General features: G+C 41.5%; 2 protein-coding genes across 2 annotated transcripts; one reads left to right on the plus strand and one right to left on the minus strand.

The window, feature by feature from the left end:
- Positions 1–357: 357 nt before the first annotated feature.
- anxa14 (annexin A14) lies at positions 358–10,314 on the plus strand. Its single transcript, XM_086280815.1, has 13 exons — positions 358–527; positions 778–817; positions 1,337–1,433; positions 1,524–1,612; positions 2,143–2,256; positions 4,548–4,638; positions 4,757–4,836; positions 5,041–5,079; positions 5,261–5,351; positions 5,465–5,560; positions 5,659–5,714; positions 9,694–9,801; positions 9,928–10,314. The coding sequence occupies exons 2-13, from the start codon at positions 791–793 to the stop codon at positions 9,985–9,987; spliced, it is 948 nt and encodes a 315-aa protein (XP_086136941.1). The 5' UTR covers positions 358–527; positions 778–790; the 3' UTR covers positions 9,988–10,314.
- LOC147303605 (uncharacterized) lies at positions 8,666–12,108 on the minus strand. The gene is made up of 2 exons (XM_086280816.1): positions 11,954–12,108; positions 8,666–11,361 (listed from the first exon to the last, which is right to left on the minus strand). The coding sequence occupies exons 1-2, from the start codon at positions 11,999–12,001 to the stop codon at positions 10,513–10,515; spliced, it is 897 nt and encodes a 298-aa protein (XP_086136942.1). The 5' UTR covers positions 12,002–12,108; the 3' UTR covers positions 8,666–10,512.
- Positions 12,109–17,948: the final 5,840 nt, after the last annotated feature.

A 17,948-nucleotide genomic window follows, 5' to 3' on the forward strand; every position in this document is an offset into this window, starting at 1 on the left:
AGTGTGCCCTCCATTTACTTTCAGAAATGGCCAGCATGTTGCCTCATTAGTTTGCTTATTAAATCTTTTTGCTTATCTTGGTATAAAGCTTTAACATGCCAAAGCTATAACTTACAATTTCTTCTTTGAATGTCATGAACTGTGTTTGGCCCAAAGCAACAGCGTGTCAATTATTTATTTTGGGGAAAGTCAGCCGTGAAGTACAAATGATGGTCAAATTCCACAGAAAATGTTGCCTGTAACCAAACCTGACTATCAAGATTCCTGCTTGACGCTCAAGTATAACTGGGTTGCCATAGTATTTGAGCAGGGAAACTGTGAACAGAGCTGTGAACATGCTGGGCACTGATTGGTCAGTATCTTTGACTGACACGCAAGTGGGTGTACGGGAAGCAGCTGTGGCGTACTGTGTGGGTGGGACTGAAATACAGGGCTTGTTGGCGGAGAGGTTGTACAAAAAAAAAAAAAAAAAAAAAAGATACACTACCTCCACTCCTTGTCACAGCTGGCCTAGTATTCTGTTACAGGTAAGAAAAATAACAATTCCTTTTAAATAATTTGTTTAAGAAATAAGTGGCTAACGCTAATCAGCTCGGACTTGGCCTCCTCCTTCATATGTTACTGTCACGAATTCCTAGATTCTCAAAAGCTATGCTGTAGACTTTAAGTTTCATTGGAGAATCTCTATTAAACCTATTAAAATGAAGTCACATTATCTGTTTGTTCCGTGATGTGGGCTGTTAATGTCTTTGCCATTTCCGTTTTTGCTCACATTAGATACAAACAAGCCATGGATTCTGAGTACTCTGACTCTTATGTAAGTAAACATTCCAAGAAGTACACCTCTGCCCCGTCTTCACTCTTCACTAAGATTTATTACTCTGCTCACTAAGACTCCACATTTGCAAATAGCCTTATCTGCAGTCATGTTCAGTCTGGTTATCTACATACCTTTTATTGCTGTCTATAAACAAGTGCTCTGAAGGTTGCTGCGCATTGTCACGTTTAGATTTTAAATATCAAGAAAGCCGAGTAATACAATTCAACCAATTTGTTTCATTATTGAAAATTACTTGTATTAATAGTTTGTGTTGAACCATCCCCCTCCACACACACACACACACACATGCGTGCACCTCCTCCTAGAAGTCTGACATACTTAGCATTCTTTAAATTCAAGCATGGCTGATCTGTATTGTTCTACATCTCCATACCTTCGTGGTATGCTCAGTATGAGGTTAGTTGTTACACATTTCACTTGATTCTTGCCACTCAGTTGTTTTATATATTGTATAGAGAGTGGATGCCACAATTATTGTCCCTTTTTATTAAATAGGATATGTACTGGGGGACCCTTGGAACAGTACGACCCTATTCCAATTTCTACCCTGACAGAGATGTGACGGAGATCGTGACAGCACTGGAAAACAAAGGCATTCATTGGCATATGTTGAAAATAAATTCCCACGATTTCTTTCCACCCTTTTCCTGGTAATTTATTGAATATCGTGTATCTTGCTCAGACACAGTGACGCTACTGAGAATACTAACCAATAGGAACAACGCCCAGAGGCAAGTAATTGCTCAGGTCTTTCAGGAGCTAACACATAAGGTGAGAAAATAGAAACAGTAACAACCTTTTCAAAGAGTTTCGAAATTAAAACTTTAATGGTTTTGTGGAAACCATGAAGTGTAAAGTTGTCTCCTACAATAAAATATATTAAGCAATGAAACTGAAGTTTCAGTTTGAGGTTTAGTAGTTATAAAAGTTTAGCCTTGCTCATCTGTAACTTTGAAGTGTTTGCTGATCAAATAATAAAAAAACGGTGACATTAAAGGTGTGAACACACCTTTGTTTAGCAACTTCAGAACTACTGTCACATGCCCAACTGTAGTGTCTTACAGGGAAAGAGTACACCATAGTGTGATAGTCAGGCAGGTTTTGTGTGAATCCACTTCCAATCCCAAGTGTACTCTGGGTTTTTTTTTCCCATTAGTCAGAGGTTTTTTCTAGATATTTACTGTTTCTTTACTAAAATAACTTAACAAGAATTACAAAAAGAAAACCAGGAGTGAAACTCTGAGTCAAGTCAAAATAAGAATTAATTCAGTGTTATTTTATTTATGCATGTGGTGAATTAGGATATAATAACTGCTCTGAAGAAAGCTTTATCTGGAGACCTGGAGCTTCTTTTGCTGGAACTGTTGATGCCCCCCGTGGAGTATGAAGCTTACCGTCTCCAGGAGGCCATGGCGGTGAGTGGTTGCTTTCATCTTTAGGATTTTGGAATAGATGTTATAACTAAGATAAGATAAGATAAGATAGAACTTTATTAATCCCTCGGGTGGGTTCCTCTGGGAAATTCGACTTCCAAAAAAAGCACAGCAACGACCAAAGTTACAGTTACAGAACTGTTATATATATATATACACACACACACACACACACACACACACACACACACACACACACACACACACACACACACATATATAAATACAGAGACAAATATAAATAAAATATACAAAGGGGATAAATAGAATAAATAGGAATAAAAAATAAAAATACAAGTGAATTGCACATTTCAAGTATTGAGTCTATTGCACTGTTGACTATTTACAAAAAGTATTGCACAAGGTATTGTACAGTGAGGTGAAGAGGCACTACAGCTTAGTTGTTCCCCCCTCCTTTGTCCTCCTGTTTCCCCTCCCTCTCCCCTCCAGAGAGGAGTTAAACAGTCTGATGGCGTGTGGGACAAAGGAGTTTTTAAGTCTGTTAGTTCTTGTCTTGGGGAGAAGCAACCTGTCACTGAACAGACTCTTCTGATTGTTAATGGCCGTGTGCAGAGGATGCCCAGCATTGTTCATAATGTCCATCAGTTTCTTTAATGTCCTTTTCTCTGCCACTGTCACCAGAGTGTCCAGCTTCATGCCGACCACAGAGCTAGCCTTCCTGATCAGTTTCTCCAGCCTGGATGAGTCTCTCTTTGCTGTGCTGCTCCCCCAGCACACCACAGCATAGAAAAGTACTCCAGCAACCACCGACTGGTAAAACATCCTCAGGAGCTTCCTGCAGATGTTAAAAGACCTCAGCCTCCTGAGGAAGTACAGTCGGCTTTGGGCTTTTTTATACAGGTGCTCTGTGTTGCATGACCAGTCCAGTTTATTGTCCACCCACAGCCCGAGGTACTTGTACTTGTTGACCACCTCCACCTCCTCCCCCTCTATCTGAACTGGCAGTGGACCTGCTCTAGACCTCCCGAAGTCCACAACCAGTTCCTTAGTCTTTGAGGTGTTGAGTTGCAGGTGGTTTGTGTGACTCCATGCGACAAAGTTCCTCACCAGACTTCTGTACTCCTCTTCTTGATCATCCCAGATACACCCCATGATGGCCGTGTCATCTGCAAACTTCTGAATATGGCATAATTCAGAGTTGTAGCAGAAGTCAGAGGTGTACAGGGTGAAGAGAAGAGGGGACAGCACAGTTCCCTGTGGTGCTCCTGTGCTGCTGACCACTGTGTCAGACGTGATGTCCTTCAGCCTGACGTACTGTGGTCTGTCGGTGAGGTAGTCGGAGATCCAAGCCACCAGGCAGGGGTCCACCTCCATCCTGTTCAGTTTTTCCTGAAGCATACAGGGCCGGATGGTATTAAAGGCACTGGAAAAGTCAAGAAACAGGATCCTGACCGTGCCTTTTCCCCCATCCAGGTGTGAGTGGGCTCTGTGTAGGAGGTACAGGATGGCATCCTCCACTCCGACACCCACCTTGTATGCAAACTGTAGTGGGTCCTGGGCATGTTGTACCTGTGGTCGGAGGAGGTTGAGGAAGAGCCGCTCTAGAGTCTTCATAAGATGTGACGTCAGTGCCACCGGTCGGAAGTCATTCAGCTCATTGGGCCGGTTCTTTTTGGGGACCGGGACGATGCAGGATGTCTTCCATAGGGCGGGCACTCTCCCCAGTCGCAGACTGAGGTTGAAGACTCGTTGTAGCGGCTCCCCAAGTTCAGCAGCACACGCCTTAAGCATCCTAGGACACACCTTGTCTGGGCCTGCTGCCTTTCTGGGGCGAAGCTTCCTCAGTTGCCTCCTGACCTGATCCACTGTGACACTGGGAGATGTTTGGGAGGAGGGGAGGGGGGGAGATGTCTTGCTGCTGAGAGAGGGATTGGAGGAGGGGGGTGTCATGGTGTCAGGAAGGGGGGGAAGCGAGGGAGGCAGGAGAGTGGGGAGAGGACTCTGTAGTGAAGGTGAGGGTGAGGGTGGGGGGGTTGTGGGCTGGTCAAACCTGTTGAAGAAGTTGTTGAGTTCGTTTGCCTTCTCCACAGTCCCCCCCACTGTGCTTTTCTTGGTGTTGTGGCCTGTGATGGTTTTCACACCATTCCAGACCTCCCTCATATTGTTCCTCTCCAACTTCTGCTCCACCTTCCTCCTGTAGGTGTCCTTTGCTTCCCTCAGGCAGCGTTTCACCTCCCGCTGTGCTGCTTTCATCTCCTCCTTCACTTTGCTCCTGTTGTATATCAAGAAATGTGCATGGTATGTGTGTGCAGGGTTTGGGCACAGATGAAGAAACGCTTGCGGAAATTCTGAGCACAAGATCTGGAAAGCAGCTGCAAAGCATCAGTGCTGCATACAAAGAAAGTAAGTCAAAGATCTTTTATGATACTTTTTTTTTTTTAAATGACCAAAAAGATTGTTTATTTGAAATTAGATGTTTAAATCCTAATCCTTCCTTTTCTTTTTGCTCTTCCTGTTTTAGTGTATAAGAAGGATCTGGAAAAGGAAATCGAATCGGAAACCAGTAATGACTTTGAGAAGCTTCTTAAAGCTTTGCTACATGTAAATATTTATGTCATTGATCATCGCCTTTGATTGAATTATAACCAAAGAATTTGATCTACAATGAATGAAATCCTACGCTTAACTTTTGCCTGTGTATAACTTTCACTGGGAACACAAACAGTACAGCACATATTTGAAATTAAGTCCAGCTTTTGAAATTATAGTTCCTCTTGTTTTTTCTTTCACCCCCTCTCATAACAGAAAGGATGTGTCGCTGGTGTGGTTCAGACAGACATTGAGGTATTATTTACTTTTATGTACAAACATAACTAAAAGGCACTGGAGTAAAAAGTGCTCTTTTAATACGTTAAACCATATACATCTACTGACTACTTGATTCTGAAATAGTTGAAACAAAACTGTATATTTTTACTCCTTTAACCCTTAATGTGTTTCATCGTTATTATGTCTGATCATTTAGACTCTCTCTGCATCCCTAAAAGGGAAGAAAGCTGAGGCAGGACAATGGATTGACATATTGACTTCTAGAGATGTAGAACATCTTGACAATGGTGGCTGTCCCTTTTTTTAAAAATTCATTAATCTTTCTGTGTTAAAAAGTGTTTTGATTTAGTTTTTAAATCCCAATATCTTCATCCCCCCCGACTTTGTGCATGATTAACAGTGTTGATGGGACTGGAGCTGGAGCTTGGGCAGACGGTGGATCAGATCATAGAGAAAAGGTTTTCAGGAGACTTTCGCTTGGGTCTGAAAGTTTTGGGTAAACACAGTTTGACATACTGTTTGAACATTTATTGTGCACTTCATACCATTATTAGGTGGAGACCCAACATTATCCTAATATTTGTCTTATCACAGTACAGTGCATTCAAAACCGTGATGCCTACCTTGCCACGAGACTTAAGACCATGAAGGTGAGACGATTTTGTGGTAATTTATCTATGATAGAAGTTCATAGGACAAAATACAGATATTTTGGGAGAAGATTTCAAAACTACTCAAAGAGGGATTCGGCCAAAATTCAAATACCAGAAGGCACTGATGGAAGAACTACATAATATGTAACAGTTGGCCATAAGGACATGTGGGGGTTATATCACACAGAACAAATGACATACTGTCTGATAGGTTTATCAAATGATTGAGTCCAGCTATGGATGTGGTGATGTATATATATATATATATATATATATATATATATATATATATATATATATATAAAGAAATATATATAAAGAAATATATATATATATATATATTTAATTTGCATATTTACTTTAGCAGTTTAATATTTATTTTTGTGTCCAATACAAGATTTGATTATAGATATGATTGAAATTGAAATAAAACACAACTTTAAAAAATCCAGACTTTATTGAATCTTTCATATTTAGACTTTATCTAAATATGAAAATATTTGCTAGCAATTCTTTTCAACTAACTTCAGCCATACTTCTTCTTAACCTCACAATAAAAAAAATTTGAAAAAAACACAGAAATAAAAGAAACTGAAGAACTACGAGAGGTTATTACCAACTTACCAACTTGTGTCTGGTTGTTAAATCTCTTCAGAGTTCCTATTAGCAGTAGAAATAAAAGAGAAAGGGGAAGGTATGTAGTTCCTAGGTATTGTCTGGGTCCAAATAGCTACTGACGAGGTCCTCACCTGTTGCGAGGTGTGACGATTTTTCTTTATAGATGTGCTCATAATCAGTGGGGAGTAACGAAATACATGTACCGCCGTTACATATTTAAAATACAAAATATGACTAACTGTATTCCATTACAGTTACCGTTTAAAAGGGTGGTATTGAGAATACTGTCTTTGTTGAAATAAAGTGATTACACAGAGATCTTTTCCTATTTCATATGTTAGGCTATTCCCTCACTATTTTTGGTAATTCCACGCCGGTGGAAACCCAAACAAAACACGCATTAAGAGGCTCTAATGCCCGTGTCTCAGTCTCGCGGCCCATGTCACCTCTACTTGCGGCCCACAAAATGACGTGAAGAAATTTTTTTTTTAATTATTATTCAAAAACTTATTTAATATGAAGGCAATAGGCAGAGTGTTACAGGCATAGCCCTAAAGAATGTAGCCTCATGGGCAATGTAGTCCAGTTGTAAGTAAGCCATTAAGACTTGACTGTACACTATGTTCGTGTTTTTCTCCGAAGTTCTGTTGAAGCAGCGTTTGAACGCCTCTCTCTCTCTCTCGCTAGCAAAGTTGACCCAGACAACAAAGTAAAGCTAGTTTTCGGCTACAAGCCCGACACTGAACCCGACGTATTAGCCAGAGGTCCCTTTACTATGGTTCGAGCCGCGGACCTGTTTTATATACGAGTGGAATAGTTTTCTATACGAGATTGCTGCAAATAGTGCAGCCATACCTAACTGTTACTCATTTTAAAATTTAAAAATCTAGTTGGTTTTGGTATGGCGAGTGGCCTTCAGTAATAGTAATACATCACACAGCAATAGTACATTCATGTAGTTGTAAAAAGCATGATAATATATTAAGTAATCCAAAGTATTCTGAATACATTACACTTATTGAGTAACGGAATACGTTACAAAATACAGGGAGTGCAGAATTATTAGGCAAGTTGTATTTTTGAGGAATAATTTTATTATTGAACAACAACCATGTTCTCAATGAACCCAAAAAACATTAATATCAAAGCTGAATGTTTTTGGAAGTAGTTTTTAGTTTGTTTTTAGTTTTAGCTATTTTAGGGGGATATCTGTGTGTGCAGGTGACTATTACTGTGCATAATTATTAGGCAACTTAACAAAAAACAAATATATACCCATTTCAATTATTTATTTTTACCAGTGAAACCAATATAACATCTCCACATTCACAAATATACATTTCTGACATTCAAAAACAAAACAAAAACAAATCAGCGACCAATATAGCCACCTTTCTTTGCAAGGACACTCAAAAGCCTGCCATCCATGGATTCTGTCAGTGTTTTGATCTGTTCACCATCAACATTGCGTGCAGCAGCAACCACAGCCTCCCAGACACTGTTCAGAGAGGTGTACTGTTGTCCCTCCTTGTAAATCTCACATTTGATGATGGACCACAGGTTCTCAATGGGGTTCAGATCAGGTGAACAAGGTGGCCATGTCATTAGTTTTTCTTCTTTTATACCCTTTCTTGCCAGCCACGCTGTGGAGTACTTGGACGCGTGTGATGGAGCATTGTCCTGCATGAAAATCATGTTTTTCTTGAAGGATGCAGACTTCTTCCTGTACCACTGCTTGAAGAAGGTGTCTTCCAGAAACTGGCAGTAGGACTGGGAGTTGAGCTTGACTCCATCCTCAACCCGAAAAGGCCCCACAAGCTCATCTTTGATGATACCAGCCCAAACCAGTACTCCACCTCCACCTTGCTGGCGTCTGAGTCGGACTGGAGCTCTCTGCCCTTTACCAATCCAGCCACGGGCCCATCCATCTGGCCCATCAAGACTCACTCTCATTTCATCAGTCCATAAAACCTTAGAAAAACCAGTCTTGAGATATTTCTTGGCCCAGTCTTGACGTTTCAGCTTGTGTGTCTTGTTCAGTGGTGGTCGTCTTTCAGCCTTTCTTACCTTGGCCATGTCTCTGAGTATTGCACACCTTGTGCTTTTGGGCACTCCAGTGATGTTGCAGCTCTGAAATATGGCCAAACTGGTGGCAAGTGGCATCTTGGCAGCTGCACGCTTGACTTTTCTCAGTTCATGGGCAGTTATTTGGTGCCTTAGTTTTTCCACACGCTTCTTGCAACCCTGTTGACTATTTTGAATGAAACGCTTGATTGTTTGATGATCACGCTTCAGAAGCTTTGCAATTTTGAGACTGCTGCATCCCTCTGCAAGATATCTCACTATTTTTGACTTTTCTGAGCCTGTCAAGTCCTTCTTTTGACCCATTTTGCCAAAGGAAAGGATGTTGCCTAATAATTATGCACACCTGATATAGGGTGTTGATGTCATTAGACCACACCCCTTCTCATTACAGAGATGCACATCACCTAATATGCTTAATTGGTAGTAGGCTTTCGAGCCTATACAGCTTGGAGTAAGACAACATGCATGAAGAGGATGATGTGGACAAAATACTCATTTGCCTAATAATTCTGCACTCCCTGTACATTTTGGGGCATGTAATCTGTAATCTGTAGTGGAATACATTTTAAAAGTAACCTTCCAACACTGCTCATAATAGAAAAATCAGTTGATATGATGGTCAGTATAAGGAAAGGAAAGTTTCTATTATGAATGCCATATCCTGTGATCACTATTGAATATATTTGAACTTAATATAACCAAATATTTGCAAACGCAGTCTGCCCACAGTCATATTTGCATAAATTATTTCACCCTACTGGTACTTTTAGTACTTTACTATGCCGCACTGGCACTGGCTTGGTATATAGGAAGTCCTTGTCCACAAATGCACTTTTGTGACTCTGCAAAATGTGGCCGTCGTTCACAGATATTAAACAAGTTCAAAGATAATGTCAGAGAGTGAAAACACTGTAACTTCTGTCACCGCTAGGAAATACCCAAACCAACATGGGATCCCTAAAATCGACCGCAGCCATTTTAATATGTAGGATTTTATTTATTTATTTACTGTTTTTTTATATGTATATATTTTTTAATAATTTTGGGGCTATTTCTATTATTTTCTGTTGCTTAAGAAACTCATAATCACTGTAATTTTATAAAGTTTATTAGAAGAGGCAGAGACCATGTTTATTTGTAGTGTAGTGGTTTAATTTTGATGAGTGCACATGAAAAAACAAACTTCCTCTGTACAGATGGGTCAAAATGACAGACTATACATCTGGAGAGACTGTTGACGCACTGGTTACCAATATTCATTTCACTCTTACAGAAAGAAATAGTGCAGCGGATTATGGTGTCTCACAGTGAGGAAGATCTACTCTGTATCCGAGCTGCTTTCATTAAATTAACAGGCACTTCCCTCTACACTACACTGCAGGTTTGTCACACAGATAAAATTGTTCTAAATATAAATATTTATTATATAGTAAATATATCGATATTTCTATTTCAAATATTTGCATAAATATTTGTATTTTCTTGCTATTTCCTGTTTTTCCAACAGAACCACTTTAAAGGAGACTATCTAAAGGCACTGCTTGCTATATGTCGATCTGAAGATTAAATAAAGCCTACAAGTTTTAGCTGCATCTGCTACTCACTGATTTAGTAACTTCCTTCCCGTTGCTAGTACAAAAATAAGCTCTGTTTTATGCTAATCTTCATATTGCATTGAATCACTTACTTTAGGTATACCCATTTTAAATATTACTTATTGACTTGTACTTATAGGTGCAATCAAATGTAAGGAGAACAGGTTTTTGTTCATTTTAATTACATATATATATATATATAACATGATCAAAATATGGTGTGTGTAATAAAGCCTTTTATCACTTTCATTTGCTCTGAATTGTGTTACCTATTATATTTTTTCTTTCTTAAATCACAATCACTTTGTTTTGTTTTTTGTTGCACCGTCAGTTTAGCTCTATTCTACTGCATGGTTCTGTTCCCCTGTATATTTAAGAAATACAATGCAGAGCACATAAGATTAGGATAAGTCTACATATATTTTGTGTACAAAACAAAAAGGGGTCAGAGTGATTAGAGTGCATCTACAATTAATGTAAGCAAGCTTCACAGACAATTAAACACAAGGCATGTAGAGCAAGAGTGGAAAAACAAGACAAAGCACAGAAGCTTTCACCTCCGATCCTCCATTTGCAGTGGTGGTAGTCACTGTTGTTGTGATGCTTTGGGTTAGAGTTGTAATGTTGTCCTGTGTGGCAGCTGTAGTGGCGTTGGCTGGGATAGTAGCTGTACTGTTGGTGTTTGGAGTGCCAGTGGTATTGGCAGTGGCAGCCTGTATAGGAAGTGTGGTAGCTGTAGTGGTGGTGGTGGCAGCCTGTTTGGTAGTTGTAGAAGTAGTGGTGGTGGCAGCCTGTGTGGTAGCTGTAGTGGTGGTGGTGGCAGCCTGTTTGGTAGTTGTAGCAGTAGTGGTGGTGGCAGCCTGCGTGGTAGCTGTAGTTATGTTGTCCAGGGTAGCAGCTGTAGTTATGTTGTCCAGGGTGGCAGCTGTAGTTATGTTGTCCAGGGTGGCAGCTGTAGTTATGTTGACCAGGGTGGCAGCTGTAGTTATGTTGTCCAGGGTGGCAGCTGTAGTTATGTTGTCCAGGGTGGCAGCTGTAGTTGTATTGTCCAGGGTGGCAGCTGTAGTTATGTTGTCCAGGGTGGCAGCTGTAGTTATGTTGTCCAGGGTGGCAGCTGTAGTTGTGCTGTCCAGGGTAGCAGCTGTAGTTATGTTGTCCAGGGTGGCAGCTGTAGTTGTGCTGTCCAGGGTAGCAGCTGTAGTTATGTTGTCCAGGGTGGCAGCTGTAGTTGTGTTGTCCAGGGTAGCAGCTTTAGTTATGTTGTCCAGGGTGGCAGCTGTAGTTATGTTCTCCAGGGTGGCAGTCTCAGTTGTATTGCCTAGATCAGTAGTAGTGATTCTTGGAGTCTCAGAAGGAATAAAATAGAATATCATTTCAACAAATGTAATGACTAAAAGCACAACAGCAAAATTTCTGTGCCTATGCTGTCATCATAACCCATTATTTAGTCTGTTAATCGTATTCTATGGTATTTGGATGACCTAAACTCTCCTTGACCTATTATTTCTTTCCAGTAAGGAATTAATACATTAGATCAGAAATTAACGGTTTCTTTCTCCGAATGAAGTTAATCATTCCTCCAAAGTGTCTGCTACAGTTACCACAAACAGAAATTTCTTGAGTATTTACTAGTGGCAGGAAAAGATGACCAATATTAATCTATAATGATTAAACAAATGTAATTCTATTTTAAAAACTTCTTCACCTTTAGATATCCTCCTAACAATGTTTGGCAAGAACTTTTACATAAAAACTCCTCTAAATACTTTAATCCTTTTAGACATGTCAGCTCGATACACTCATGTTTGTGAAACATTTTGTATTCACACATTTTCTGCAATGTTTCACCTAAATTATTGACTTTGACTTTTATTGACTTTTTATCATTATAAAACTCAATAAAACATTTTTTTAAAAACTTTAAAAATAGGTAATTACCTGTGCCAGCAAAACCAGTGTAAAAAAACCCAGACACAATAAATCCATAATGGAAAGAACCAAGGAGGCAGAGATGCACCAGAGATGTTACAGAAATTGTTCTATTGCACAAAAATCAGAGTATAATGTACTTTTGTGCTAAGTTTCGTTGAAACTTCTCCTTGTAACCTGTTCCTGAGTTCAGGGACACTGAGCTTTTATACAATAATATCACGTTTCAGGTGGGGTAGGTGTGACGTAGTGTGTGACCTGGATGACCAGCATCCAGGAAGTTGTCAGAGTGTTACTGAATGTTTGAGAGTGCATGCATGCATGCTTGTGTTTGTTCAAGGTATTTTCTCTAGTGCAATTTTAATAGAATTTGGATTAGTTATAAGCATAAGCAATCACAAGTGCCCAGAACGGATACTTTATTCGCTGTGCTGAAAACATTAGAAGGAAAAAAGAAATCCTTCAGCATCAAAATGATCAAACAGACAAGTGTCAGAAATTTTTCAGTGTATGGAAAGTATGAGTTCTTGTTACCCCTTTCAGCTAACCTTTACCTTGAATGCTTAAATTTCACAATAACACAAACTTTTTAACACAACTATCATAAAACACATTGACTGAGCCGCTTCAGCCAATGTGTTTTACTTATGGTTTAATTTGTAACCTATATTTTACTACCTTCCCTGTACTATTGTTGCTCCTTGTTAAGCATTGTCCAGTGTTGCTCTGTTTATCATCAGTCACTGACTCTTACTTCCTCCTGTTAGATGACCTAGAACCCCAATGAGTAACAAAAACACAAAAATACTTGCCCTTAAGCAACGTTAGTGTAGGATAAAGATAACTTTCAGTCATTTAAGAATAGTAAGGCATATGCGGTTTCTCACTTGAGACAATAACAAACCTTTGACCCTGAAAAGGGGTTTTGAAAACAACGAAAAGCTGCTTCTTAGTTTTCAGCTGCTATTACTGATGGCACTGATAGAGTTTTCATTGACTAACCAACGCGTTTGGCTTGTGGCCTTGATGGACCCTGATGAAGGCCACAAGCCAAACGCGTTGGTTAGTCAATAAAGTTGTTCCCCTTTCATTTTAAGTTTTGCTGGAGTCCCTGCGTTGTGAGTTTATCATCCTCTCCATGCACCTTGGAAGTAGGTGAAGTTGTGCCAGAAATTTGACATTTACGCTTGTAAGACTCTATCTACAAATGATTATTATTTTAAAGTCAAGATTAACACCTGTTTCACTCACTGGCTTTTTTACAGCCTTAACAGCCTAACAAATAACCATCTTTGTAATGAAGTTACTTGGGCAGAAGAGGGCAATAGAGACTACTAAGTTGCAGATTTAAATTTAACTTCAAACATATCACAACTGTATGTGCATCACAGTTCATGCTATTTCATAAGATTAGTTAAAAATGTGGCAGCACGGTGGTTAGCACTGTTGCCTCACAGCACCAAGGTCCTGATTTTAATTCCACCATCAGGCCGGGGTCTTTCCGTGTGGAGTTTGCATGTTCTCCCGGTGTTTGCATGGAACAAAGACATGCAGTTAGTGGGGAAAACCCTAACTGGAAACCCTAAACTGCCCGTAGGTGTGAATGTGAGTGCGAATGGTTTTCTGTGTCTGTTTGTTATCCCTGTGACAGACTGGCGACCTGTTCGGGGTGTACCCTGCCTCTTGCCTTAAAACAGCTGGGATAGGCTCCAGTGCTCCCGCAACCCTGAAAAGGATAAACGGAAGAGAATGGATGAATGGATAGTTAAAAAATGTGAAAAGAAATCCCAATATCAATCTATTTGAGTGTTATTCTATTATTTTACTCTTTAGTAACTTCTTTTGTTTATCAGATATCTACTGAAGTGTTTTTCGCTTTTTATTTGATTTCTTTTGTTTGCATGTTTTTTTCCTGCTTTCGTGGACCTGATATCACATTGCATTGTCATTCCACAAAAGCATTAACGCCACTTTTGTGATTTATTCGCAACATCCTTCCCAATACAGCTGTCGACTCGTCAAGATATAATTTATTTTTCAGAAAAACAGAGTTAAAGGATAATGCACCTTCAAAATATGTAATCACTTAGCTGTTGCTGAGACTACTCCTAAAACATTTAAGAAGCTTGAACCTTTCTCTGTATTTTTTGGGGGGGCTTTATCTTACAGTAAAAAAGCACCTTTGTTGTGGTTGGTTGTGTTTTGGTTCTATATAAGTATTTTAGTTTGCTTCCACGTAAATGTCCAATCGTGACCCCACTGTTGTGCAAGTAGAGCTTGTATTGAATGTAAGCAACGTGAACCTCTGCAACTTTTCTTCAAGTCTTTTTTTTGCATCATACATACAGCATCCTGTCTGACTACTTTTTTTAGGTCAACCGTGCCAAAAATTGACGGAGTCTTCATTAATCCCATGCAAACGTACACCTATCTGGAACAACCCTGACATATTACAAAACAATAATATGATAAACTTTCCAGATTGGAGTTGTAAAGGAATCAAATACTTGGAACATATATTAGAAAGAACAGAATTTATTCCATTTGACAGACTAGTTACACAATATGGGATCAACAAGAAAAGATTTTTAGAATATCAACAAATTAAATCCATAGTAAAAAAGAAATTTAAACCGGGTCAAGTTGAACTACAAACACCATCAAGAGTGGTACAATTTCTTACTCTTAAAACCCCTGGGGGTGCTCCGTCTCAGGGCTAGGGTCCTGGTTGAGCCACCTGGGGGGCTCTTCAACTGGTGGGGGAGGCTGTTACATCTTGCAGGAGGTCTCCCCTGAGTCATTCTAACTACCAGAAATCTCGAAGCACAGGCTGAGGGGGCGGTGTGGCAGCAATTTTTCACACCAGCCTATTAATTAACGAAAGACCAAGTGACGCTGAAAAACTAGTTCATGCACTTATTACTTCCAGGCTGGACTACTGTAATTCATTATTATCAGGATGTCCAAAAAAACTTGCTGAAAAGCCTTCAGCTAATCCAAAATGCTGCAGCAAGAGTCCTGACAGGGACTAGAAAGAGAGAGCAGATTTCTCCTGTTTGGCTTCCCTTCATCGGCTTCCTGTTAAATCCAGAATTGAATTCAAAATCCTGCTCCTCACATACAAGGTCTTAAATAATCAGGCCCCATCTTATCTTAATGACCTTGTAGTACCATATCACCCCATTAGAGCACTTCGCTCTCGCTCTGCAGGCCTACTTGTTGTTCCTAGAGTATTTAAAAGTAGAATGGGAGGCAGAGCCTTCAGTTTTCAGGCCCCTCTTCTGTGGAACCAGCTTCCAGTTTGGATTCGGGAGACAGACACTATCTCTACTTTCATGATTAGGCTTAAAACTTTCCTTTTTGCTAAAGCATATAGTTAGGGCTGGACCAGGTGACCCTGAATCCTCCCTTAGTTATGCTGCAATAGATGTAGGCTGCCGGGGATTCCCATGATGCATTGAGTTTTGCCTTTCCAGTCACCTTTCTCACTCACTATGTGTTAATAGACCTCTCTGCATTGAATCATATCTGTTATTAACCTCTGTCTCTCTTCCACAGCATGTCTTTTATCCTGTCTTCCTTCTCTCACCCCAACCAGTCGCAGCAGATGGCCGCCCCTCCCTGAGCCTGGTTCTGCCGGAGGTTTCTTCCTGTTAAAAGGGAGTTTTTCCTTCCCACTGTCGCCAAAGTGCTTGCTCATAGGGGGTCATATGATTGTTGGGTTTTTCTCTGTATCTATGAACCACCTTGAGGCGACTTTTGTTGTGATTTGGCGCTATATGAATAAAATTGAATTGAACAGAATCCTCTCTCCAGGAAATCACTCTGCAGGTGGGGGAGATATAGGGGAGGCGGAGAACTCAGCCTGGGTGTCTATTGTCTTGTGTAGTCTGGAAGATGAGTGGATGACGGGGTGGGTGCAGTTTTCTCTGTGGTGGGGTCGGGTGGGCTGTCCCGGGCTCTGTGGGGCCAGGCGGCACTACTGAACAGGCAAGGCCCTGGGGTGCAGGTGTGCCACCAGGGTTCAGAATCAGAATCAGAATCAGAATGGGTTTATTGCCAGATGTTGAGGTTTACAACATTAGGAAATTGCAGCGGTGCTTCAGTGCAGACAATAAGAATTAAAGTGCTATGTAGAAAGAAAGATATGTGCATGAGATATACATGAGATATATACATGAGAGTAAGAATTATGAGTGCTACGTAGAAAGATATATACATGAGTGCAGGTGGTGATCAGTGCCAGACATGAAATGATGCAGTGACACAGCGTAGGGTCATGTGTTAGTGGCGGGGACAGTCATGTGGTTATTGTTCATGTGTCCAACAGCAGAGGGGAAGAAACTGTTCTTGTGGCGAGAGGTTCTGGTGCGAATGGACCGGAGCCTCCTGCCTGAGGGGAGCAGGTCAAACAGACTGTGTCCAGGGTGAGAAGGGTCAGCTGAGATCCGGGCTGCACGCCGCAGAGTCCTGGAGGTGTACAGGTCCTGCAGAGATGGGAGTCTGCAGCCAATCACCTTCTCAGCAGAGCGCACAACACGCTGCAGTCTCTGTTTGTCCCTGATAGTGGCTCCAGCGTACCACACGGTGATGGAGGAGGTGAGGATGGACTCGATGATTGCAGTGTAGAATTGCATCATCGTCCGTGTTGGCAGGTTGAATTTCTTCAGCTGCCTCAGGAAGTACATCCTCTGCTGGGCTTTCTTGATGACGGAGGTGATGGTGGGCTCCCACTTCAGGTCCTGGGTGATGGTGGTACCCAGGAAGCGGAATGAGTCCACAGAGGTGATGGGGGTGTCAGTCAGGATGATGGGGGGGAGTGGGGCTGTGTGCTTCCTGAAGTCCACAATAATCTCCACTGTCTTCTGGGCATTCAGCACCAGGTTGTTGTGGCTGCACCAAGACACCAGACGTTCAACCTCCCTCCTGTAGGCAGACTCATCCCCGTCAGAGATGAGCCCAATGACGGTGGTGTCATCTGCGAACTTGATTAGCTTGACAGACTGGTGGGTGGAGGTGCAGCAGTTGGTGTACAGGGAGAAGAGCAGAGGAGAAAGAACACAGCCCTGAGGGGAGCCGGTGCTGATGGTCCGGGAGTCCGAGACATTCTTTCCCAGCCTCACGTGCTGCTTCCTGTCCGTCAGGAAGTCAGTGATCCACCGGCAGATGGGATCAGGGGAGGCATCCCCCCCTTTGTCCCCTTCTGGCTGCCTGTGCCTGGCTGCCTGGCTGCCTGTGCCTCAATTTCATCCCACAATTTAGACATTCACATTACTCACACTCTCATAGCACATACATATAGGACCTTGGGGGTGGGCACGCTACACAGCATCCAGAAGACCATTAGAGTGTACAACCTCACCCCTGGCGCCGTTGCCCACCTCTCAATTTTAAATACACATATACATTGAGGGCTATCAGGAGGGGCGATGCACTTACCTGCTGCTCTCTGGCAGGTAGCTCCATGCTCTCCTGGGTTTTAAATGCACCTTAGAACACACATGCATCAACACTACATATGAGCAGGCGGAGGGAGGTTTGGAGTCTTCACACACCCCCGTTCTCTGTTGCCTGTTGGGGCGTGGGGGCTGGGAGGAGGAGTTGGCCGTCCGATTGGGGTCTGGAATGTGGGCCTCCCTGCTGCTGCGGAGTCGGGGCGGTCTTCTTCTCTCCACCCCAGGGAAGAGGGTAACACTATCTGGGTCTGGGTGCAGGTTCCCCCTCCAGGGGCAAGGGTACCTAGACCTAGAGTACGCTTGGGGAGTGTGATTGTGTGTACAGTGTCTATTTATGTCTGTCTCCACGTTGGGTGAGTGCTGAGAAATGTGCAGGGGTTAGAGTTAGGTAGCACAATAATATTCAATATTTAGTATTTACTGTTATATTCACATAGATCATCGCGATGATGTTGTTTATTATATTGCTCTGTTGTTGTTTTTTTGCTTGTTTTCTCTTTTTTCTTTCTCAACAGGTGATCCAGGTGATTTATATATGTATTTTTTGT

Source organism: Aulonocara sp. 'chitande type north' Nkhata Bay, linkage group LG22 (assembly GCF_057382095.1).
Source record: "Aulonocara sp. 'chitande type north' Nkhata Bay isolate Kocher_YH1m ecotype deep benthic linkage group LG22, A_spYH_male_GT1.1, whole genome shotgun sequence".
NCBI lineage: Eukaryota > Metazoa > Chordata > Actinopteri > Cichliformes > Cichlidae > Aulonocara > Aulonocara sp. 'chitande type north' Nkhata Bay.